Here is a 19950-nt window from a genome sequence, read left to right as displayed (position 1 = left end):
AGAACAGTCTATGTGCGCTATCGTGGCTGTTAAAATTCACAACAAGGCAGTCCCCTGGGATAGTTTTAGGATGGTACCCCACCCAGCTAACCCTTGTTGCCGCAATGACCGTACTTGTAATATCTGTGCCTCCAGAGCTAAACTCTGCGCAGTATTCCCTAGCCAGGTCCATCAAGTCTTTATTTGTCTCGCCGTTGCTTGACCTTAGTGGTGGAATCCCTGTAAAGACGGCCACCAAGGGGGACGACTCTGGGGGGAGGTGCAAACATTTCGGTCTGTGAAGGGGTTCACTGGGTGCCTGATTTGTAGAATATTCTCCCAATTTTGTGTACTTGGACCCCTCCACAGTTCCCCGTTTATTCTGAGTTTTCCCACTGGGAATTTCTGTGCACTTAGTTGCGATTTTACTGCATATATTACTGGGTACAGCAGGTGATGAATTAACCACCTTCTCATTCTGATTTACAAATTGTTTGAGAAGGGTATCAATTTTCTTACACTTAGCCAATAGGCCCGCTACACATTTGTTTAGTGTGTCCACAATGTCCTTTGCAACTGCTTCCAAAGCTGGTTCCAGTCTTTTTGTGAACAGTTCTTCCACAATGTCACAAACATTGTCCCTTGTGGTGGCCGCTTGGTGGGGAAAATTTCCCACGAATGATTTTCCTTTTGACACCCTTAGAATGAGATCTTCGTCTTCGCGTAGTCATGAGCAGTGGCGCTTGTGAGGTTTCATTTAATTGAGTGGGGTTTAATAAAGCTGGGGGGCTTGGAGGTGCAGACTGCAGGGGTGCATGACAAGGGGTTTTGATGGTAATAATGGTACGTTCTAGTGGTATTACTCTGTACAGAATCGGGAATGGGGCCATTGTCTATAACAGAGGTGTTGCTGCTAGATTCCAAACCAAGTTCCTTTTCAGCATGTGCAATTTCCTTAGTTAGGGCCCCCACCGCGGATGTTAGATTTGATATTATGGATTCTGATTTACGTGGAATCTTGGCGACCTTACCTTCTTGGTCACCTCGACATGTCTGTTTCCTTTTTCCCATGGCGGATTGAAGAAGGGTGGCCCGACCCGACCACTGCTGACCCCTGATGGCCACAGATGGCCCGCCCTCTGCCCGGGCTCAGCCGGCGCTGCCCGCGCGCGTCCCGCAGGGCGGGAGAAGTTCCGCGATGTTATGGCACCAGCAGGCGCAGCAGGAGCGTCACGGGAGCGCCTTGAGGCCGGGGCTGCTGGGGGATGTAGTCCCTGGCCCTGGATTGCCTCGGTGTGCTGGCCGTTTCCCTTACCAGGTATTTTCCTGCTTTCTGCTGCAAACGTATTGAACGTCAGCTCTATACTTACGATTACCACGCAATTTATCCTCAGTGGTAAGTGGCGGTTTCTGTTATACAAATGCCTACGTTGCGGCTCTTAATATACAATTGCCCATTCTACAGTACGTGTGTGAATAACAATTGATTGTTCTATCTTGCTTCCCGACAGTACCCGGCTGGGTATACTGTAAGTTAATTCTATTATTCCATCACACATGGGTTGCGTTATTAAAGACACCACAAGGTATTATTCGTCCACCTTAGTCCACATATAATTATTAACTACTGCGACTACACATATTTACACACTTTTTCACTTTCCCCCTAGATGTCCCTCACTGTTTAGTCCTGACGAGACCTTCATCAAGCAGGTCGAAACGCCGTCTACGCCATAGGGAATGAACCCCTCAAGCACAGTGTTCTATGATTGCAGATAGTCACTGATAATAATTGCTTTATTTTTGTGCTTGGTCATTTTCCCTCTGTAAACCACCAACAAAAACTGTACAGATCACTTATTGTTTTATGTTCTGTGTTTTTTGTTCACAAAATCACTGGGGACACATTGCAACTTTTTTTGTATATATGTCGCTGTCATAAATATAAGACTCATTGTCTTAGTTGAAATACAAGAAGTAATTTCTTGAAAATTGGTATATGTGTGCTTCTTTCCTTGCCAAACCCTTTTCTGTTATAAGTCAATAGTGCTATTTTAAGCTGTCATATTGAATATTGTGTAAAAATAATTATGCCACAGGAACCATTGTTCTTTGGATAAACATATTGCCCTGGTTCCGCTGTGAGTAGGGTCCCCTTGTTTCCCCTTTTCGGCCGTTTCCCTCACGGCGGATTTTCCCCGGGCACTGGCCGTTTCCCTCACGGCAGGATGTGTTAATGCGTGGCAGGCAAGATTTGCCGAGATTAGGCGTCCACTCCGCCCCGCTCGAAGCTCCGCGATGTTATGGCGCCAGCAGGCGCAGCAGGAGCGTCACGGGAGCGCCGTGGGGCCGGGGCTGCTGGGGGGATGTAGTCCCTGGCCCTGGATTGCCTCAGTGTGCTGGCCGTTTCCCTCACGGCGGATTTTCCCCGGGCACTGGCCGTTTCCCTCACGGCAGGTTGTGTTAATGCGTGGCATGCAAGATTTGCCGAGATTAGGCGTCCAACAGTAGGTAGGTCCTAAAACTTTTTCATAGGGTCTTCTCAGTGCAGGTTTATTTACCTCTGCTTCTCATTAAAAAGTGAAGCTGGTAACCGTATTTGGTGTTGGTCAATTGCTTCTTAAGTAAATAGATTGTATTAAATTGCAAAGTGCTCTAGTACCCAAGATGTTTTGGTCGCACTGTATACTATGGCAAATGCATAAATGCAAAAGTTATCAGCAAATTCCAGTTTGATAAAAAGGTCAACTGGTGATAAATGTGTCACATTGTTACTTAAAAACAACCGCAAGGTTGTAAGTTAATATATTGTAGCTAAACATCTTATTGCTTCTATCATTTACTATGGATACACATTTTCAAAGTACTTCATAGCAAAAAAAACATTAAACAACCTACTGACCATTGCTAAAAAACGTAAATGATGTTTCCTGACTCTAGCAGTGCAATTTATATTAACTTTTTTCAATATTTCACACAGATGCAAGGGTTTTAACTCGGCAGTGAGACATACCATCCGGATTCAGGGGCAGATTTACAAGAACTGGTGCATCTCTGCATATTAGCAGAGATGCGCCAGTTAATTTGGGACACGTAAAAAAACCCTTGCGCCACCATGGATGAGTTGCATTTACAATGCACGGTACAACTCCAGCAATGGTAAGGAATGCCCATTCCTATCATGCTGCATTACTACTTACGCCTGCTTCAAGCAGGTGCTAGGTTTTGACGCAGTGGCATCTTAAAAGTGACTCAGTAAAATCTTGTAGATTTCACTGCGTCACTTTTATGAGGTTTTCGTACGTCAGAACCCCCACCCTGCATACGTTATACCTGAAATAGGTATCATGTAGGGCAGGGCTATACAACCTGACGCATCTCCCTAGAAGCGTCACATTGTAAATATGTTGCAATGTGGCACAATGTTTACGACGCTGCTGCATCATAGAAGTGATGCAATAGTGGCATAAAGTTGTCGCAAGGGGCTTGTAAATCTGCCCCTCAGAATTTAACATGACAAATTCCACGTTTGCTGTTTTTCTACAGCAACATTTTGTACAGCAAACTTTGCTGTTTTTCTACTCCACTATATATTGGCAGATTTGACCTGAAAAAATTAGCCTGGGCCGATGGGAAGCAGATGGTGGCCAATTTATCACACATCTTTGAATTATGATGATCAATGTGCAAACATTGATTTTCACAGGGATCAGTATTTGACTCATTGTTCTGAGTCAGGCCCATCGTTGTAGCTCTGTCTAGTCTTAGTCGTCAAACTATGTTCTCTAGATTTGATCTAATGAGTCCTCTTTAGCCTTCTCTTTTAAAGTGACATGATAAATTCAGGCAAACTTTGAAACTTCTGAATTGGAAATGAACCCTTATCATGTCCCTCTTCTACATATGGCCTCCAGTCACCCAATTTAACCTGATATGTTTTAGGAACTTTCACGTCTGGAATGAGGGCTGGTTCACTCGGCCGGATTTGGGATCAGCATATGATGGGTGGCAGGTTCTAGATGCTACACCTCAAGAACTAAGTGAAGGTGAGAGAAAGTATTTTTTTCCAGTCTTCATGTGTAACTTGACAAATCACGAGACTATGAGTGTGCATTGCAGAACTGAAATGTAATATAACCTTAAAGCCTACCGTAGCAGGCTGCCCGGGCCATTAAAGGCCAGCTCCAGTGTTAAAGACCCGAACTGAAGACCTTTAACAAGTGAGTGGGATTTTAATGCTGGTATAGCCCAAGTACAGAGGTCTATAAAAAGGTCTATAAAACTATTACAACATCCCACCACAAGAGGACAGAATGCTTTAACAAATAAAGCAAAGCCCACACAGAGCCAAGGGAGGTGACATCCCCTTGGCTCCATGAGGTCTGCTGTGAATGACAACATTGGAATGTTGGAGCTTGGGGCTTCTACCGGCCATTAGAAGCCTGAAGCACTCCATTATTTTCAAAGGCCTTCCCAACATTCCAAAGATCTAATAATAATGTGAATATTTGAGTACTGAGAGCACCAATGAAGTCATTAGAATGAATCTGACCCTATAATGGCTGATTTAGACCTTCACCTACAACATTCCAATGTTTGACTTTCAGTTTCTTCCTGTTTATTTTGGAACATTCTTCCCTCAGTAGATGGAATGTTCTAATAACCCCATAGACCTTCTGTCGTAGGCTATAGTGGTTGTTAAAGGCTCTCATTATAAGCCCTAACCTGTGGCTCAGGGCTATAACTCAGTATCATGGCCTTCAACAATCGGTGTAGTCTTTGACAGCAGGCTATAATCCTATATTATTAACAACTATATTGAAAAAGGGAAGGCTTCTGAAAAGGCACAGATTCACAAAGATTTTGTGATAAGTATGTGCTATGTCCTCTTGAACCACTCTTGGTTTAATAATGTAGTATGACAGGAATAAATCCTTGATTACACATTGTCTGCTACTGGTCTACTACTCAAATTCTGGAGACAATCTCACAGAAAACATCTCATGTTTTGGGCCCATTGAGCAGTGATTCTTAACCTGTGGTCCGTGGGCACCTAGTGTTCCGCAATGCATACTCAAGGTGGTCCACAACCGCTTAGAAAAGTAAATAATACTGCCAAATGAATAAGGTTTATACAGATGTAAAATGTATAATGTTCTGTAATTGTTAAGGAATTTGAAATTGGAGGCCAAAACTAAGGTCCTGATTTAGTATTTAGTGGAAGGGTTACTCTATCACAAACATGACGGATATCTTGTCTGCTGTATTAGAAGTTCCATTGGATATAATGCACTTATAATACAATGGTTGGGATATCCAAACTCAAAATCAGGACCTAAGTTGGTATCCTTTGCTTGATTCATGGCATACTTGGAGGCACAGGCACACCTGGAGACATATTTGAAGGAAGAATAATTTACTCACAAGAACTATTTGTTAGCTTTAACACCATGAAAGAGTTTCATTAATTTGACTCCATTCCTTACGCTCTCCTTCCTTCTTGCCTTTCTTTTCCTCCTTTTGATTTTGTCTCTCATTTATTGAGATTAAGTACACATCAATTTAATGTGTTTTTTGTTGTGATGATGTTTTTTTGAGTTTGTGTAGATACATTGTGACATGTTTCGTTTATAAATTGGTTTGTATAGTATTGTAAATATATGTACAGTTTGTCCTATCTTTGTTAATGAAAATATATTTTTTTTAAATGTTGAAAGTAAAAAAAGAAGTCAAGGGTAAAAAGAGCTTCAAGTGTGTCTCCATTCACCTATAAAAGCAGCTATTAAAGCGCTGTTTAAGCCTTGGTATCCTTGGACCTTTCTTACCTTGCCTGCAAAATAAAAAATATAAGTACCTGGTCAGAATTCAATAAGGAGTATTCTTGACCTTCATTAATTGTTCTTGTTTTTGATTCATGGGAGAAGCATAAGTACAGCAAACAGAATATAATATGGACAATGGCTGGTATGAACTGAAGCGCTGTCAAAAGAGAGAATGCATTAGGGTAAAAAAGAGATGGGCTAAATTTAGCATGTAACTTCATATTTTAGAATTAATATCCTCATATAGAAAAGCTCCAAAATTCTCATTAAAATGTAACTTTTAATTTTACAATACTTGGTTATGATATTGCGACATAGATGACGTTTTTTTAACATGTACTTGTTTCTGTATTTTGTTTTCTTGGTTTGAGGTTCAAATTATACAAAAATGTTTAGGCCCAGGTCCCCGGCTTCAAATAATGACTCAGTAAGTCTCTGTGGACTAAAGTAACTTTTCAGTGGAGGGGTCCCTGAATTCTACTAAATATTCAGTGGGGATCCACAAAAGTCAAAAACGTAAGAATCTCTCCCATAGACTACATACCAATTGCTAGGGGAGGGCGTGTAAGGAGGGTGCTAATTAGGCCATTCAGAGGTTATCTTTTAAGGAACAAGTATAGGCCTGTACAGCTGATCATAGATATGCCTCTGCTTTATAGGTGGACGCAGGTCTACCCTATTTCAACACTGGCGCAATAGCGCATGCCTTAGACCACATTGGAATAAGTCTGTGTCAAGCGGTGTTAGAATTTCAATAAAGGTTTGCCCTAAAAATTACAAGAGGTGCCTATTAAGTAATTTCTTCTATTATTTAGGCACTACATTTGTTTTAGTGGGGCTTACAGTAATACATATTCAGTATATAGTAATAGTTTTGGGAGCTTAAATACTGATCTCAATTTAAACTTCTCTTCTTCAGTAACTGTTATGATGGTGCATCATTCACAGCAATGTGTAGAAACAATAATATTGGTATATGTTTTACTATAGGTAGGGCTGACCCATGTATCCTGAGTATTGAAAGAAAAGTACAATAATACCTACATGTTGATCAATGGGTGGGAAGCCCACAGTTGCACGATGATATTTTTCTATAGAGGATTCATACTCCATGCCTTGATAGGAACCCACAAGTAGGACTTACTCTGCAGAAAGAAAGGAAACATCATCTGGAGGTCACTACACTCATGATGAAGGGAAGCAGAGAGAGGGACAACATTTCCGACATTTGGTACTTGGGATGAGCATCAATCAAATATGGGATTAGCAAAAGTAACAGCTCATATATGTAGAAATTCAATTCCCGTTTGCAGCCATAAAGAAATGATACTAGAGACCAAGTGGCTATTTCTCACACATAACAAAAAAAATATATACAGATCAAGCATATTGATGATTGACGTACACTAGCGGCAAATAACATCATCAGACATTCAATGAGAATTCACTATGCATGCATTCTACACATGTCAGAAATAGCATTACTCTCTCACTATACTATCTACACCCTCTGTCAAAAAGTCTCTATGTGTCCTATTCTAAGACACTAGAAGGGCCTGTCTCTATGGATGGGAAAAGGTTTTCAAAAACAACTTAAGATTTGAACTAGTCATTATATATCCTGAATGTATTTGTTCAAAAATATTGCTTATGAGGGCCTGTTTTGTAAATCCTATACTGTTATGGATAAATATTGAGATCTTGACTTTACCACAAACAGCAAAATTGCAAAAGGTTACCCATTAATGAGTTGTTTTACAATATAAATCCTCCTAAGATTTTTAGACAGACAGGTTTGAACCAAAGACTTGTCTAGTTTAGAGTGAAAACAAGATGATATTCTCTCAGGTTAGAAAAACGAATGCCACCTTTTTTTAAAAGGAATCTTCAATTATTCAAAGAAACTAATAAGGATTTCCTTGGGTGCCAGTTCAAACTTGCCAGCTTGATTTTTTGGTTTTTTTAGTATAAAGGTTAATCTTGCTGGAAGCACATATATTTTGTAAAATCTAAGGTATCCCTGATATAGCATACATTTTTTATGGTGGTACCTTTTGCCAAGAATCCTAGATTTAGTTTGTGCCAATGTTCACAGCTACTCCAGGATTAGCTTACTGATAAGTTCATTAATGTTCAACATTTTAGTTACCGCTCTCTGGATTTGAATGTATATCATTTGTGCGAACTACCTTTGGAATTGCATGTCAGAGTATTCATTTTTTTGCTTGTCAGTTTTTTAATTCTGGTGTCTTTCTTCAATTAATTGTATAACCTTGCAAGGATCCAAATTGGTTCAGCAGTTCCAGTAGTATTGGTAAGGATTCTCAGTTAATGACTTTGTTAACAACATGTTGCCTGATAACAATAAGAAAGGATGCTCCCCATTACTTATTTAATCATGTAAAATATTGGTGTCAGGCCTGGAGGCTATCGCTGAAGGCACAAGGGCTAACTTAAATATGAATTGAGACAATAGGCACTCTTGTTTAGTCCTTACACAGGGAAACTAGAATCTATAATTAAACATATACATAATGGTTTGCTTTAAAATCACTATACAAGGCTTAGATGCTATTATTAAAGCCAAGTCAAGTCAAAACCACTTTATTCGATTAGTTAAAATCATAAAAGTATTCTAGACATATATAAGACAATTAAAACATATTAAAATCAATTAATACAGTATTAAACATGACGTAAATTTAAAAAACGGTTTAAAAAAGAGTATTTACACAAAATTCATTTCAGTTCAGTTTGCGCTCAGCAGTACAGTAGACAGGAATTAATTATCTATCCTCAATTGTGAATCCAATCTTGTCCTTAGTCTCTTACTTCTTACAGATGCAGCCAGGAAACTAGCAGTACAATACATAATTACAGGAGAAACCATCATCTGTAAATATAGCAGTGCGGGCTTGTACTGCGTAAAACCCATCTCCTTCAGAATTGGTTTTAGGTATCGAATCCGAGGTTCACAATAAAAAGAGCAAAAAAACAAGAAGTGCGCATTATCCTGGGTGGAAAAACCATCACATTTAATGGGGACGACTCCTCAAGCCTACACCAGTCTTTCTCGTCCCGCAGGACCATATAAATTTGATTGAAGCGGAACTTGGTCAGTAGCCACCTATGAAAGAAATTTGTGACCACTGCCAGGTAAGGAGCCAGCTCAAGGGATGCAGTTATCATTACATGTGCCCTCACAGAGGGTTTGCATAGCTCAACCGCTTCACGCTCGGCAGCACATAGCCTAATAAAGTTAGTCTTCACCCACGTTAGATCAGCTTTACACAGGGATTCTGGGCTATCGAAGATCTCAGGGCGTCCCAGCTTCGCAGCCAAGGACTCAACATAGGAGAGCCACTGAATATCCCTCCTGTGGTCTAAATTAAGACAATCTTTAATGATCCTGTGGTTAAGGCTAAGGTTCGGATTTAGCCATAGCTTGATCCACATTAGGAGCGGAGCTAGATTTATTATGTCTAGAATGTAGCCCAGACCTAGCTCAATGTGTAGAGAATATGTAGCAGTTGACTGAGGTAGGCCCAGCAAAGATCGAAGGAATTTATTTTCCTCTATTTGGATACGATTAGAATTAGCATATCCCCAGACTGCAGCCCCGTATCTAGCAATAGCGGCAGTCTTGGCTTTGTAGATGGCCAAGATAGCCTTGATTGGCTTTCCCCCTAGTCTCTTTGCGAACCCCAGAATTGCAGAGGATGAGCTTCTCACCGCGTTTGCTTTAGATGTTAACTGCGGTGACCAAGTACCCCTTCGATCAAAAATAACCCTTAAGTAGGTAAAAACTTGCACACTTGTGATAACCTCACCATCGCAGAAGAAGGTTTTTTCTTTAATTTTACTACAACCTGCTGACATAGTGTGGGATTTACTCTTGTTAACCACCAAGTCAAGACTAGACATGAAATTTCCAAATGAATCAAGTAGCTTTTGCAGGGCAATTGGGGTCCTGGCTATTAGCACCGCATCATCTGCATAGAGGAGCACTGGGATTGGTGCGCCCCCCATGCTCGGGATGTCCTGCGTGTCTGCCGTTAGGTCATCCTCCAAAGAATTCACGTATAACGTGAATAACATTGGGGCCAGTATACAGCCCTGACGGACCCCTCTAGTTGATCTGAAGCTTGCCGTACATTTCCCATCTGTTGTCATTCTAATGCAGGCTCTCAGATCTTTATGGAGCTCCGCCAGAAAATGTACCAGGGAGCTATCAAGACCCAACTTCAAGAGCATTGCCCACAGCCTAGATCTATTGACAAGATCAAAGGCTGTGGACAAGTCCATGAAGCCTAGGAATATCATTCCCCCTTTTGCCCTTGTATATTTGGAGATTATAAGGTGGAGATTGAGGCATTGATCCTCTGTACTCCTCCCTGAATCCATATTGTGCCTCAGACAGAATATTGTTCCCTTTGGCCCAGGAAGCTATTCTCGCCAGAACAACCTTCCCTAAGATTTTAACCGAGGAGTCCAGCAGAGATATAGGTCTGTAGCATCTAGGGTCTCCTCTCTGCCCTTTTTTAAATATTGGTACTATCGTGGCTAAGGACCAGGTATAAGGGAATCCAACTGCTGCAGAAGCGTTAAAAACTTTCGTTAAGATATTAGCCCAAAACAGCGGATTTGCCTTAAACATATCCACTGGTACCCCATCAGGACCCGGGGCCTTTCGTCCCGCAGTATCCTCTATTGCTCGGAGCACTTCAATTATGTCAAAACTCACAGGCTCCAGGGGGATATCAGAAGTGGGGACTGCAAAGGGTTCCAGCTCCATATTGCTACCATAAATTTTTTCGAAATGGTTAAGCCAATCTGCCTCAGCTATATTGAGTTCCTGCACCGAATTTTGGTCACCTGAAAGCAGAAGAGTATTAATGATTGACCAAAACTTTGCACTGTTTTTTAAGGTGGCTTTGTCCCTAAGTTCTGCCCAGGCCTCGCTCTTTAGTTCATTTTTACGCGTTTTAATTGCCATGGTAAAATCCTTTCTTAATTGCGCAACTAGAGCTTTGTCCCTTGGGCGGGTATTAAGTGCTTTCTTGAGGCGGTTATGGGTTTTACTGCAGTTGTTATCGAACAAGCCCTTCACCGGTTTCTGTTTACCCCCCTGACCTTTAGCTGTTAGGTTTATAGCCACAGACCGACACACACCTTCAAAGGAGGTTATAACCTCCTCGCTCTTAGCGAGCGGATTGGCACAAACATTAAAATCTTCAGCAGCCAAAGAGGTTAGGTTTAAGAAAAAATCATCAGGAACTACCTTTTCCCATTTAATTCTTCTCCCCTGGTCCTTAACCTTTAGTGACAATATAGCCTGGGGGGCAACAAACAATTTTGGCAGCAAAGGGCTATTTGCTAGCTCCATCCCCACAGGATTATGATCACTCATTGGCATAGCGATCGCATTGTATGAAATCACATTCTTAAGGAGACCTAATGAAACAAAGATAAAATCAATTATCGAGTCACAGGCCCTTCCCGTGTAAGTAGCAACCCGTGAACTGTTATCATAAAACTCTGCCTCATACAATTCATTTTCCATTAATAAATTTTCAAGGACCAAACCCTTCTGAGTATGTTCTAAATGAGGGGGGGGGGGGAACACTATCAGGCCCATCTTCATCCGTTAGAGCACAATTTGAACATAGATGTACATTAAAATCGCCCATCAAAATAAAACGACAATAAGTGGTTTGCTTTTCCTTGTAGAGGGTTAAAAAGTCTGCTAACCATTTAAGGTGGACAGTTTCAGGGTATCCGTTCGGTGCATTGTAACAGTTTACAAGAAGCAGTTTACAACCATCATCCAAATTTATCTCTAGGACAAGAAAATTGTGAGTGGCACAGTCAATCACAGTAATTTTGCCCTTGATATTCACCGATACCAACGTCAAGAGACCTCCTCTGTTCCGGCCTGCTGGGGAAGGCAAGGCAGGTACAAAAAAGGAGGTAAAGCCATCCAACCAATAATCACACTCCGTGTCCCAGGTCTCTTGGATGGCGATAATGTCATAAAGCTTTACAAAGTTCGACCAGTTTGGGTCACCCTTCTTTGAACGTAAGCCAGCAATGTTCCAGGATAGCAGCCTAACCATGTCCCCTTTTACAGTACTGGTCTCAATTGAAATGTTACCATCCTCACCGGAAGAAGGTACAGGAGCCGTGGGAATAGATTCCACTATAACATCATCCACTGTACCCTCTCCGGCGCCCCGTCAGTCGCAAAGGTCGAGTCCTGAAAGAGCATCAAATCTATTGTGAGTTGCAATGGGGGGCCCAAAAATAAAGAGATTATCACTTCCCTGATTCTGGCTTTGACACACCGCCCTGGGCCCAACTGGAGTAAAGGGACTTAGTCCTTGTCTAGGGGTGGAGGCTATAGTGAGATGGTTGTAGAAATACCCCAACGGACGCACTTGAATACCGTTGCCATCATTCATCAATGATGCTGCCCGTAATAGAACTGTGGCCACGTGTTGTGGGTATTTAAAGTTTACTACCACACAATCCCCTCCACATGTTTTTCTCGAGGGGCCGATCCAATTTACCCTCCTGGTCGTGATGATTTCTCCGGCAAATTTTGTGGGAAAACCACAGTTTGAACTTAGCCAAGCTACCACTTTGTTTTTAAGAGAATCATGAGATTCCTCGTGGGGCTCGGGTGTAGCCGGGTTATAGGCCGGGACGTTTGCCAACACAACTACATAGGGAGCACAGTCCGGGGGTAGGTTGATAAAATTACTTCGCCTACATGGAGTGGCATTTGGGTTTTGTGCGATGCCTGGCTTAGGATGTATAACAGAAGTGTCTACTGGCAAAGTACAAGAAGCTGAAGGGGCAATGGGACTGTTATTGGCTCTGCTGACCTGTCGGGTTGTGTGGGATGGTTTAGAGACCTTTACAACATTTTTCCCCACATCCTCGGAGCTCGCTGTAGTAGCTGAAGGGAGGGGGGATTAGCCTTATCTGAGTGGGCCAGCTGTAGCTCTAACAGGCCTCCTAATCTTTTTATCTCAGCATTAGCAGTATCCAGTTTGACCGCTAGGGAATTAAGGGATTCCTCAAGTTTTAGATCGATTTTTCCTTCTATAGTTTTAATTAGCAAGCCAAACTGCTCAGGGTAATACTTGTCTCTTTTTTGCCCTCCAAGTTCGGGGTCGCCTTTGGAGAGATGTGGCTATCTGGCAGGTGAATGTCTCCCCTTTTCTTGTGGGTGATCCTGCCCCCCCTTTTGCTTTGCTGCTTTCTGCATGTTCTAACAGGTCTCGCGCTTTTATTCTCTACTGCCACCTCTTCCTCAGAGTCCGAAGATGATTTATCAAGCGTTACTGTATCGGGGGCCTGATGGATCAGTGCCTCTACTGCACTAACTGCGCTGACTACACCTGGCCCGCAATCAGTGCTATTTTCGATCTCTGATGGGGCCTCCATTGGAGTTAGGCCTACTAAAGAAAGATCATGGTCTGATGAACCACCTTTACCCAAAGAGGCCCTTCTGTCGTTGTTGATTTTATTCACCATTTTTACTAAGAAGTTGTCAATGGGTCCTGCCCCCGTGACAACCTTATCTTTCTTTGAGCCCGACATGAGATTAGTTTATACAATACTTCTTTGGGCCTAAACGTAGATGTCGCAAAAAAAAAAAACTCTGCACCCAATTTTTCAAGGTCTGAACAAGAACACCCTCAGCCTCATCCGTCACTTTTCCATGCAAAATAAGGGCACAGTAGAGTACTCACAGGGTCTCTGGCCCAGCCCAACCTCCTCCTGCCTCTGACGGCCTCAGACGGCCCGCCCTCTGCCCGGGCTCAGCCCGGCGATGCCCGCGCGCGTCCCGCGAGGCGGGAGGGACCTCCGGTTTTTCACCTTCTCCGTTCGTTTCCTGGTGGGCGTGTCACCGCCGAGGCTGCTGGGGACTGTGGTTCTCTGCCGCGTGGTGGAGCAAGCAGCGGCCGTAGGCACCGGGAACCAGCCCTGCGTGAGACCAGGTGAGTCCAGGTGAGCTGAGCAACAGCCCTGTTGTCTGTCGAGACCCCCGCTCGACCGCAGGGACCTCCGGTTTTTCACCTCCTCCGTTCGTTTCCTGGTGGGCGTGTCACCGCCGAGGCTGCTGGGGACTGTGGTTCTCTGCCGCGTGGTGGAGCAAGCAGCGGCCGTAGGCACCGGGAACCAGCCCTGCGTGAGACCAGGTGAGTCCAGGTGAGCTGAGCAACAGCCCTGTTGTCTGTCGAGACCCCCGCTCGACCGCAGGGACCTCCGGTTTTTCACCTCCTCCGTTCGTTTCCTGGTGGGCGTGTCACCGCCGAGGCTGCTGGGGACTGTGGTTCTCTGCCGCGTGGTGGAGCAAGCAGCGGCCGTAGGCACCGGGAACCAGCCCTGCGTGAGACCAGGTGAGTCCAGGTGAGCTGAGCAACAGCCCTGTTGTCTGTTGAGACCCCCGCTGGACCGCAGGGACCTCCGGTTTTTCACCTCCTTCGTTCGTTTCCTGGTGAGCGTGTCACCGCCGAGGCTGCTGGGGACTGTGGTTCTCTGCCGCGTGGTGGAGCAAGCAGCGGCCGTAGGCACCGGGAACCAGCCCTGCGTGAGACCAGGTGAGTCCAGGTGAGCTGAGCAACAGCCCTGTTGTCTGTCGAGACCCCCCTATTATTAAAGCAATTCTGCACAAATCATTTTACATAACTTCTCAAATAGATATAAAAGGTTAACATTATTAAATGCCTTTTCCACATCTAAAACTATTAAAAAGGGATGTCTCCCCTTTGATTTTCTACAGTAAAGTAAATCTCACATTTGCCTTGTATTACAGCTTAATTTGCCCTTAATGAAACCCTTTAGATCTGTGTCAATCAATGGAGTTGTAATTTAACAAATCTGTTGCCTCATATTTTAGGTGGTATTTTGACATCAAGAATTGTTAGTAAGTTTGGTCTGCGGTTGGCTCAGTCTTTATAGTTTTCGTTTCACTTTCAAAAGGGATTGTTACATTGACTCAAGACATTATTATGCAGTTATTTTATAGAGATACAAGGATGGTTGCTGTTTTATCTTAAAGTAATTGAAAATCTATATGTCAAGTTACAGGGACATTGGCTATTTTTTTAGCATAGTACCTTATCTAACTTACATCCCAAAAATATATAGGAAGGTATTATATATCCACAATGCCAAGGTCTTTCTTACTGTGAAGGCGCACTCCTTAGAAGTCCATGTTTTATTCTGTTGTTTTTGAATATGTTGTGTTGCCATGCTTTCCTTTGCATTTTGTAAAGTTACATTATGTTTCATTACTTTATGCTATGTTGTTTTGCAAATTATATAATGTAAGTTTGTAAGGTATGGATAATCATCTTAGGTGTGCTACATAAATTGAGCAAATCTCATATATGCTGGATATGGTGGCAGGTTATCTTTTAATGCGCTATAAATAGAAAAACACAAAATTCATCACAGTGACTCCTTGCCTCACACTGAAACAACCTTCCATCAATCTGATAGGGTTTCAATAATGGCCAAGAAGGTGATCAGAGCACCTATATGCTACTCAAAAATAAATCTTAGTGCGTCTCCAAGAAACAAGAGAAGGAGTGTGGTATACCACTTAGTAAGGCTTTTGAAAGCTTGAATACATTTGAACAAAGTTGAATCCCACAAAGAGAATCTGTTAAGAGTGGTGAGCTTTAAAAGTGGCAGGTTTAATGGATGCATATAATTTCCTTACTTGCTGTTTGCTTTTTAAAACTGTAATTGCAGTGTTTCATCATTTTCATCATTTAACATTTACTCGCCATTCTCTCGGTATGCACTTTTTTACCATTTCATTGTCACCATTTCATCGTTGTTTATTTACCTTGTGACTTTTACCAAACCTATTTGTAAAAATAACATCTCCTCTAAAACCTTTCACCTCCTTACCGTTGACCTGCTACACAAACCCCTCACCTTTACATTCTTAACAACTTACTCTTAACCCTCGACTTGCAATTAGGCTCTTCTCTTTACATACTTAATAAATTATCTTACTCTTAACCTCTTATCCCTTACTCCATACCCATACCCCTGATCCTTAACCCCCTATCCCTTAGCCCCATAACCTCACACATAACCCCTCAGATTTAGACCCTTAATCTTTTGTCCCCTTCCCCTTCACGCCTGACCCTTACCAATAATTCCTGATCCTTAACCTTACCCTCAATCCGTCCACTGTAGAACTGTCAAACTCATAATTGTCCCCTTAATCTCTTGTCCTCTGATCATTGGCTCTTACCTAAAACCCCCTACCATCTTACCCTGAAAGATGTATCCCTTAACCCCTTAACCTTACCTTACACTCTAATCCTCTAATCATTCTTCTTATCCTAACATGGACCCTCACATTCCTCCACTGAAACCCCTTTACCTCATACTCCTAACCCATTAACCACATACCCTAAGCCAACCTTAATTCCAATAATCTGACCCCTCAGACTCACTCCTTTACCTTTTTAACATATACCCTTCCCCTTATATTTACACTATTAAACCCTTATATTTACCACCTTACCTTGATCCTTTAACCCCTTATCCCATGCCCCTCACCCTTGCTTCCTTTACCTTTAACAATTACCCTTAACCCTATACCATTCTAAACCTATTATCAATATAGCATTGCCTATTTATTTTTCATAATTTGACTTACTGTGACATGACAAACAATGAGATGGCCTATTATGAAAATAGAGTCCTACGTGGAAAGTAGATGCAATCAAATGTTATGTTTGAAGTTATAAAGACTGATTCTTTCAGGGATTTGGAGGTTGCTCTTCACCCTCAAAAAACATAAAAAGTATTTTCATATACACCTCCAGCAGTCCACAGTGAAATAGACCAGGATTTGTGTGTTCTCCTAGGAGAGCATTACAATCAGCAGGGATGTTGGCTCACAATCAGCAAGGAAATTATGGCAAAATTGTGGATTTATCAGCACAATGTCCTGAAAAATCGGTCAAAGAACAGTATGTATTGTAAGCTGATTAGTCAATGTCACATAGCCTTTCATTTTTGAATACTAGAAAGACAGAACTGCTGTTGTCAAGATATATTGTTAAAAATTATTTAAAATATAAACAGAGGGGATTTGGATCCACCCAAAGAAGTGTTACCTTGTTACCTCATGCTATTGTTTGTTTAGTATATCATTCCTCCCTCCTGGAGGTGCTTCCAAAGGAATGTATGAGGGACTATTTTACATTTGAAAAGTACACTCAATCATCATGTAGTTTGTCACATTCAATTCTTTTTCTACTATATTCGCTCTATAAAGCTCCCAATACGTTTTGTTACTTTTTCCCGAGCACTGGCAAACCCAATAGTGGTAGTTTTAATATGATAAGCAGCATTTGCACATGGATTATATGTCAAAAATTTTGTGTGAATTTCTTTGTTTATTTTCATTGACAAATTAAAGCTCACCTATAGGCTTTAATGAGCATATTAAAATATCTTTGATTCTACATCCGCCTCATTATCTGCCTTGCCTCTTTAATTTAATGTGATATCTCAGAAGTATGTTAGAATGAGTTTCTACTTGGAAGAGGCATGCTGGAACAATAAAGGTAAATCAAATGTTATAATCATAGACAAAAACAAGTGAGCCAGAGAGGTTACACTGGCAGTGGATGTTCCAGACCCGGTACACCGGCACAGAACAGTAAATGTAGAAATGCTTGTACACCAGGGAATATCGCTACTATATCATCCCAGCTTAATTGCCTGACCACTGCATTGCCCCAGTACATCACAAGGCATTACATCATTTTATGTAAGTTAATTAAGGTTAAAGGATGTTTAATAATTAAAATATAGAGCAATGGAAAAGTACTAAAAACCTATAGATCCCTAAAGTGTCCCACATTCATGTGTAAGTAGCTCATATTTTCCTGATTTATTCTTTGCATTCTGGGAATTAGAGTCCTGATTTTAAAATCCACAATATGCCTCTTGTGTTCCAGGGTCGAGCAAAATGTCTCCAAAATGAAATTATGACAAGGATGGGATGATATTATGTGATGACTATAATTCCAACGCCCACAATATGTCATTCTTGGGCACCATGTTCATAAACCAACTCAGCCTCCTTAGCAAACATGTACAGCAGACACCCCACACATGCTCAGGCCCACGGCAATCACTAAGCAGACACACACTGTCACACTCATACTACTTTCACTCACACCACATTCCTCTTACAAACAGTTACTCTCACATTAATCTCACCCCACACTCAGTCACATCCTCTCCTTATGCAGGTTCATATACTTCTCATTCCAACACATTCTCCTCACACTTATATTCCAATCATAATAGCTCACACTCCTCTCACACATACTCATCACTCACACCACTTGCACTTTTCACACTCACATATCTCTCGCCCAGCTTTCCACACACTCGTCTCATTATGCTCACTCCTCTTTCACACCTTCAGTCCTCTCATTCACACTCACCGTTCTTACCCGCACCCTCAATCATACTCCTGTCACTCAGCTCTCTAACTCATGTTATCACTTATATTACTGTCATTCACACTCCTCTTACTCAAGCTCATACTTATTTAATCATGCTTGACTCATTCATGTTAACTTCCCTCTCACTCAAAATCTTCTGGTCCGTACTTCTTTTACTCTTACTCTCACTGTCACTCATACTTGCATTCCTCTCCTCTGATTTACACTCTCGCACCTTACACTATTCTTACTAACATGCATAGTCCTATGACACATACTCAAATGCCACCAAATTACACTCCTTCCTTGAACACTAATTTCACTCACTTGGGTACACCTTTAATTCGCATTGCTCTTAAACATACTGTTATCTGCATGACACCCCTTACACTCACGTACTCGCCCTCCCCTCAGTCACATATGTGATACACTGATTGGCACACACACACACACACACACACACACACACACACACAGTGCTTAGATGTCCTAACAATAGCACACAGCCGATGAGGCCTGCATCATATAGCAGGCTTTGGAAAAAAGGGGAGCTTGCATCTCCCCAGAACCGTTTTTGAAATTGCAAATATACTGTCAAACAGCTAGTGGCAGCTCTTGTACTCTGAGGCATGCAAAATACTGTGTGCAACAGAGGATACGTGTATCTATTCGCTACCTAGATTCTCTTCACAACTGCAAATATAGTACTGGGTCAGTGAGCAGCTACCCAAAAATCTAAGGAAATGCCGCCCTCGCCCATCGACTAAGGCCATTGGTTAGGCTGAAAGGAAACAAATACGTCCTAACACTTTGGGTGTGGAAGTGATGAGGAAATACACAATACCCCCACCTTTGGCCAAGCTGGGGTGGCAAAAGATATCAAAGTCCCCGCTTTTGTGAAATACACACATTTTTGTCCTCCGTTAGGCTTTGTAGGGGAATTATAAAGATCCCACAACATTTTTTTTTAAATCTCTGTTTGAGATCCATTGAATAGATTAAGGAAATCATACACTCTTTCGCAAAGTGGAAAGGAGTAACAGCACAACTCCTTTTGGGAAAGATGGTGGACTCAAATATATTTCCCATCCCATTCCCCAAGAGTTGGGTGGGTCAAGCACACCCCTCCTGCTTCAAAGATATTACAAAAATAAACCTACTGACGTAAGAAAAGCAGGATGGATTAACGCACACCATCTCCACGCTTGGGTGAAGCAGGGGAGGTGTTAAAAAATGGCAGTGGAATTTACATTCATCACCCCTACCATCAGACATGGAGGGAGTGCAGGGAAATATCCCTCACTGCCATTGGTCATGACAGGCTGTATTGAGGGTGCAAACTCACACCTTGCTGCTTTGGACAAACAAGGGAATAACAAACACCCTCTGCCTCATTTAATACAATATTTGCAGACATCAGGAGAGACTAAAAATATTTTAAAATCCCCATCACCAGTGATAAAGGCAGTTGGCCGGGGCTAAATGACATCCCTGCCCTTGACTAAGGTTGGGTAACAAATATCTCCCCCCTTTGGGTAAACCACGGACAAAGAGACACAACTCCATTCCATAGACAAATATCTCCTATTCTTGGGGAAGCCTGTAGGATTTAAGACATTAACTTTCCCTCACTGTGGCAAGGTCAG

The 19950-nt window shown here is 42.2% G+C and overlaps 1 protein-coding gene across 1 annotated transcript in view; it reads left to right on the top strand.

Annotated features, from left to right (window-relative positions):
* The window catches only part of LOC147705971 (protein-glutamine gamma-glutamyltransferase E-like), a 285536-nt gene that overhangs the window by 88114 nt on the left and 177472 nt on the right, over positions 1-19950 (top strand). Inside the window, exon 8 of the mRNA XM_086932428.1 lies at positions 3922-4025. Within this exon, the coding sequence (XP_086788554.1) occupies positions 3922-4025 (104 nt within the window). The remainder of the gene's footprint in view (positions 1-3921; positions 4026-19950) is intronic.

This window comes from Lissotriton vulgaris, chromosome 7 (genome assembly GCF_964263255.1).
Source record: "Lissotriton vulgaris chromosome 7, aLisVul1.2, whole genome shotgun sequence".
Classification (NCBI taxonomy): Eukaryota; Metazoa; Chordata; class Amphibia; order Caudata; family Salamandridae; genus Lissotriton; species Lissotriton vulgaris.
This window is presented reverse-complemented; position numbering and strand designations above follow the sequence as displayed.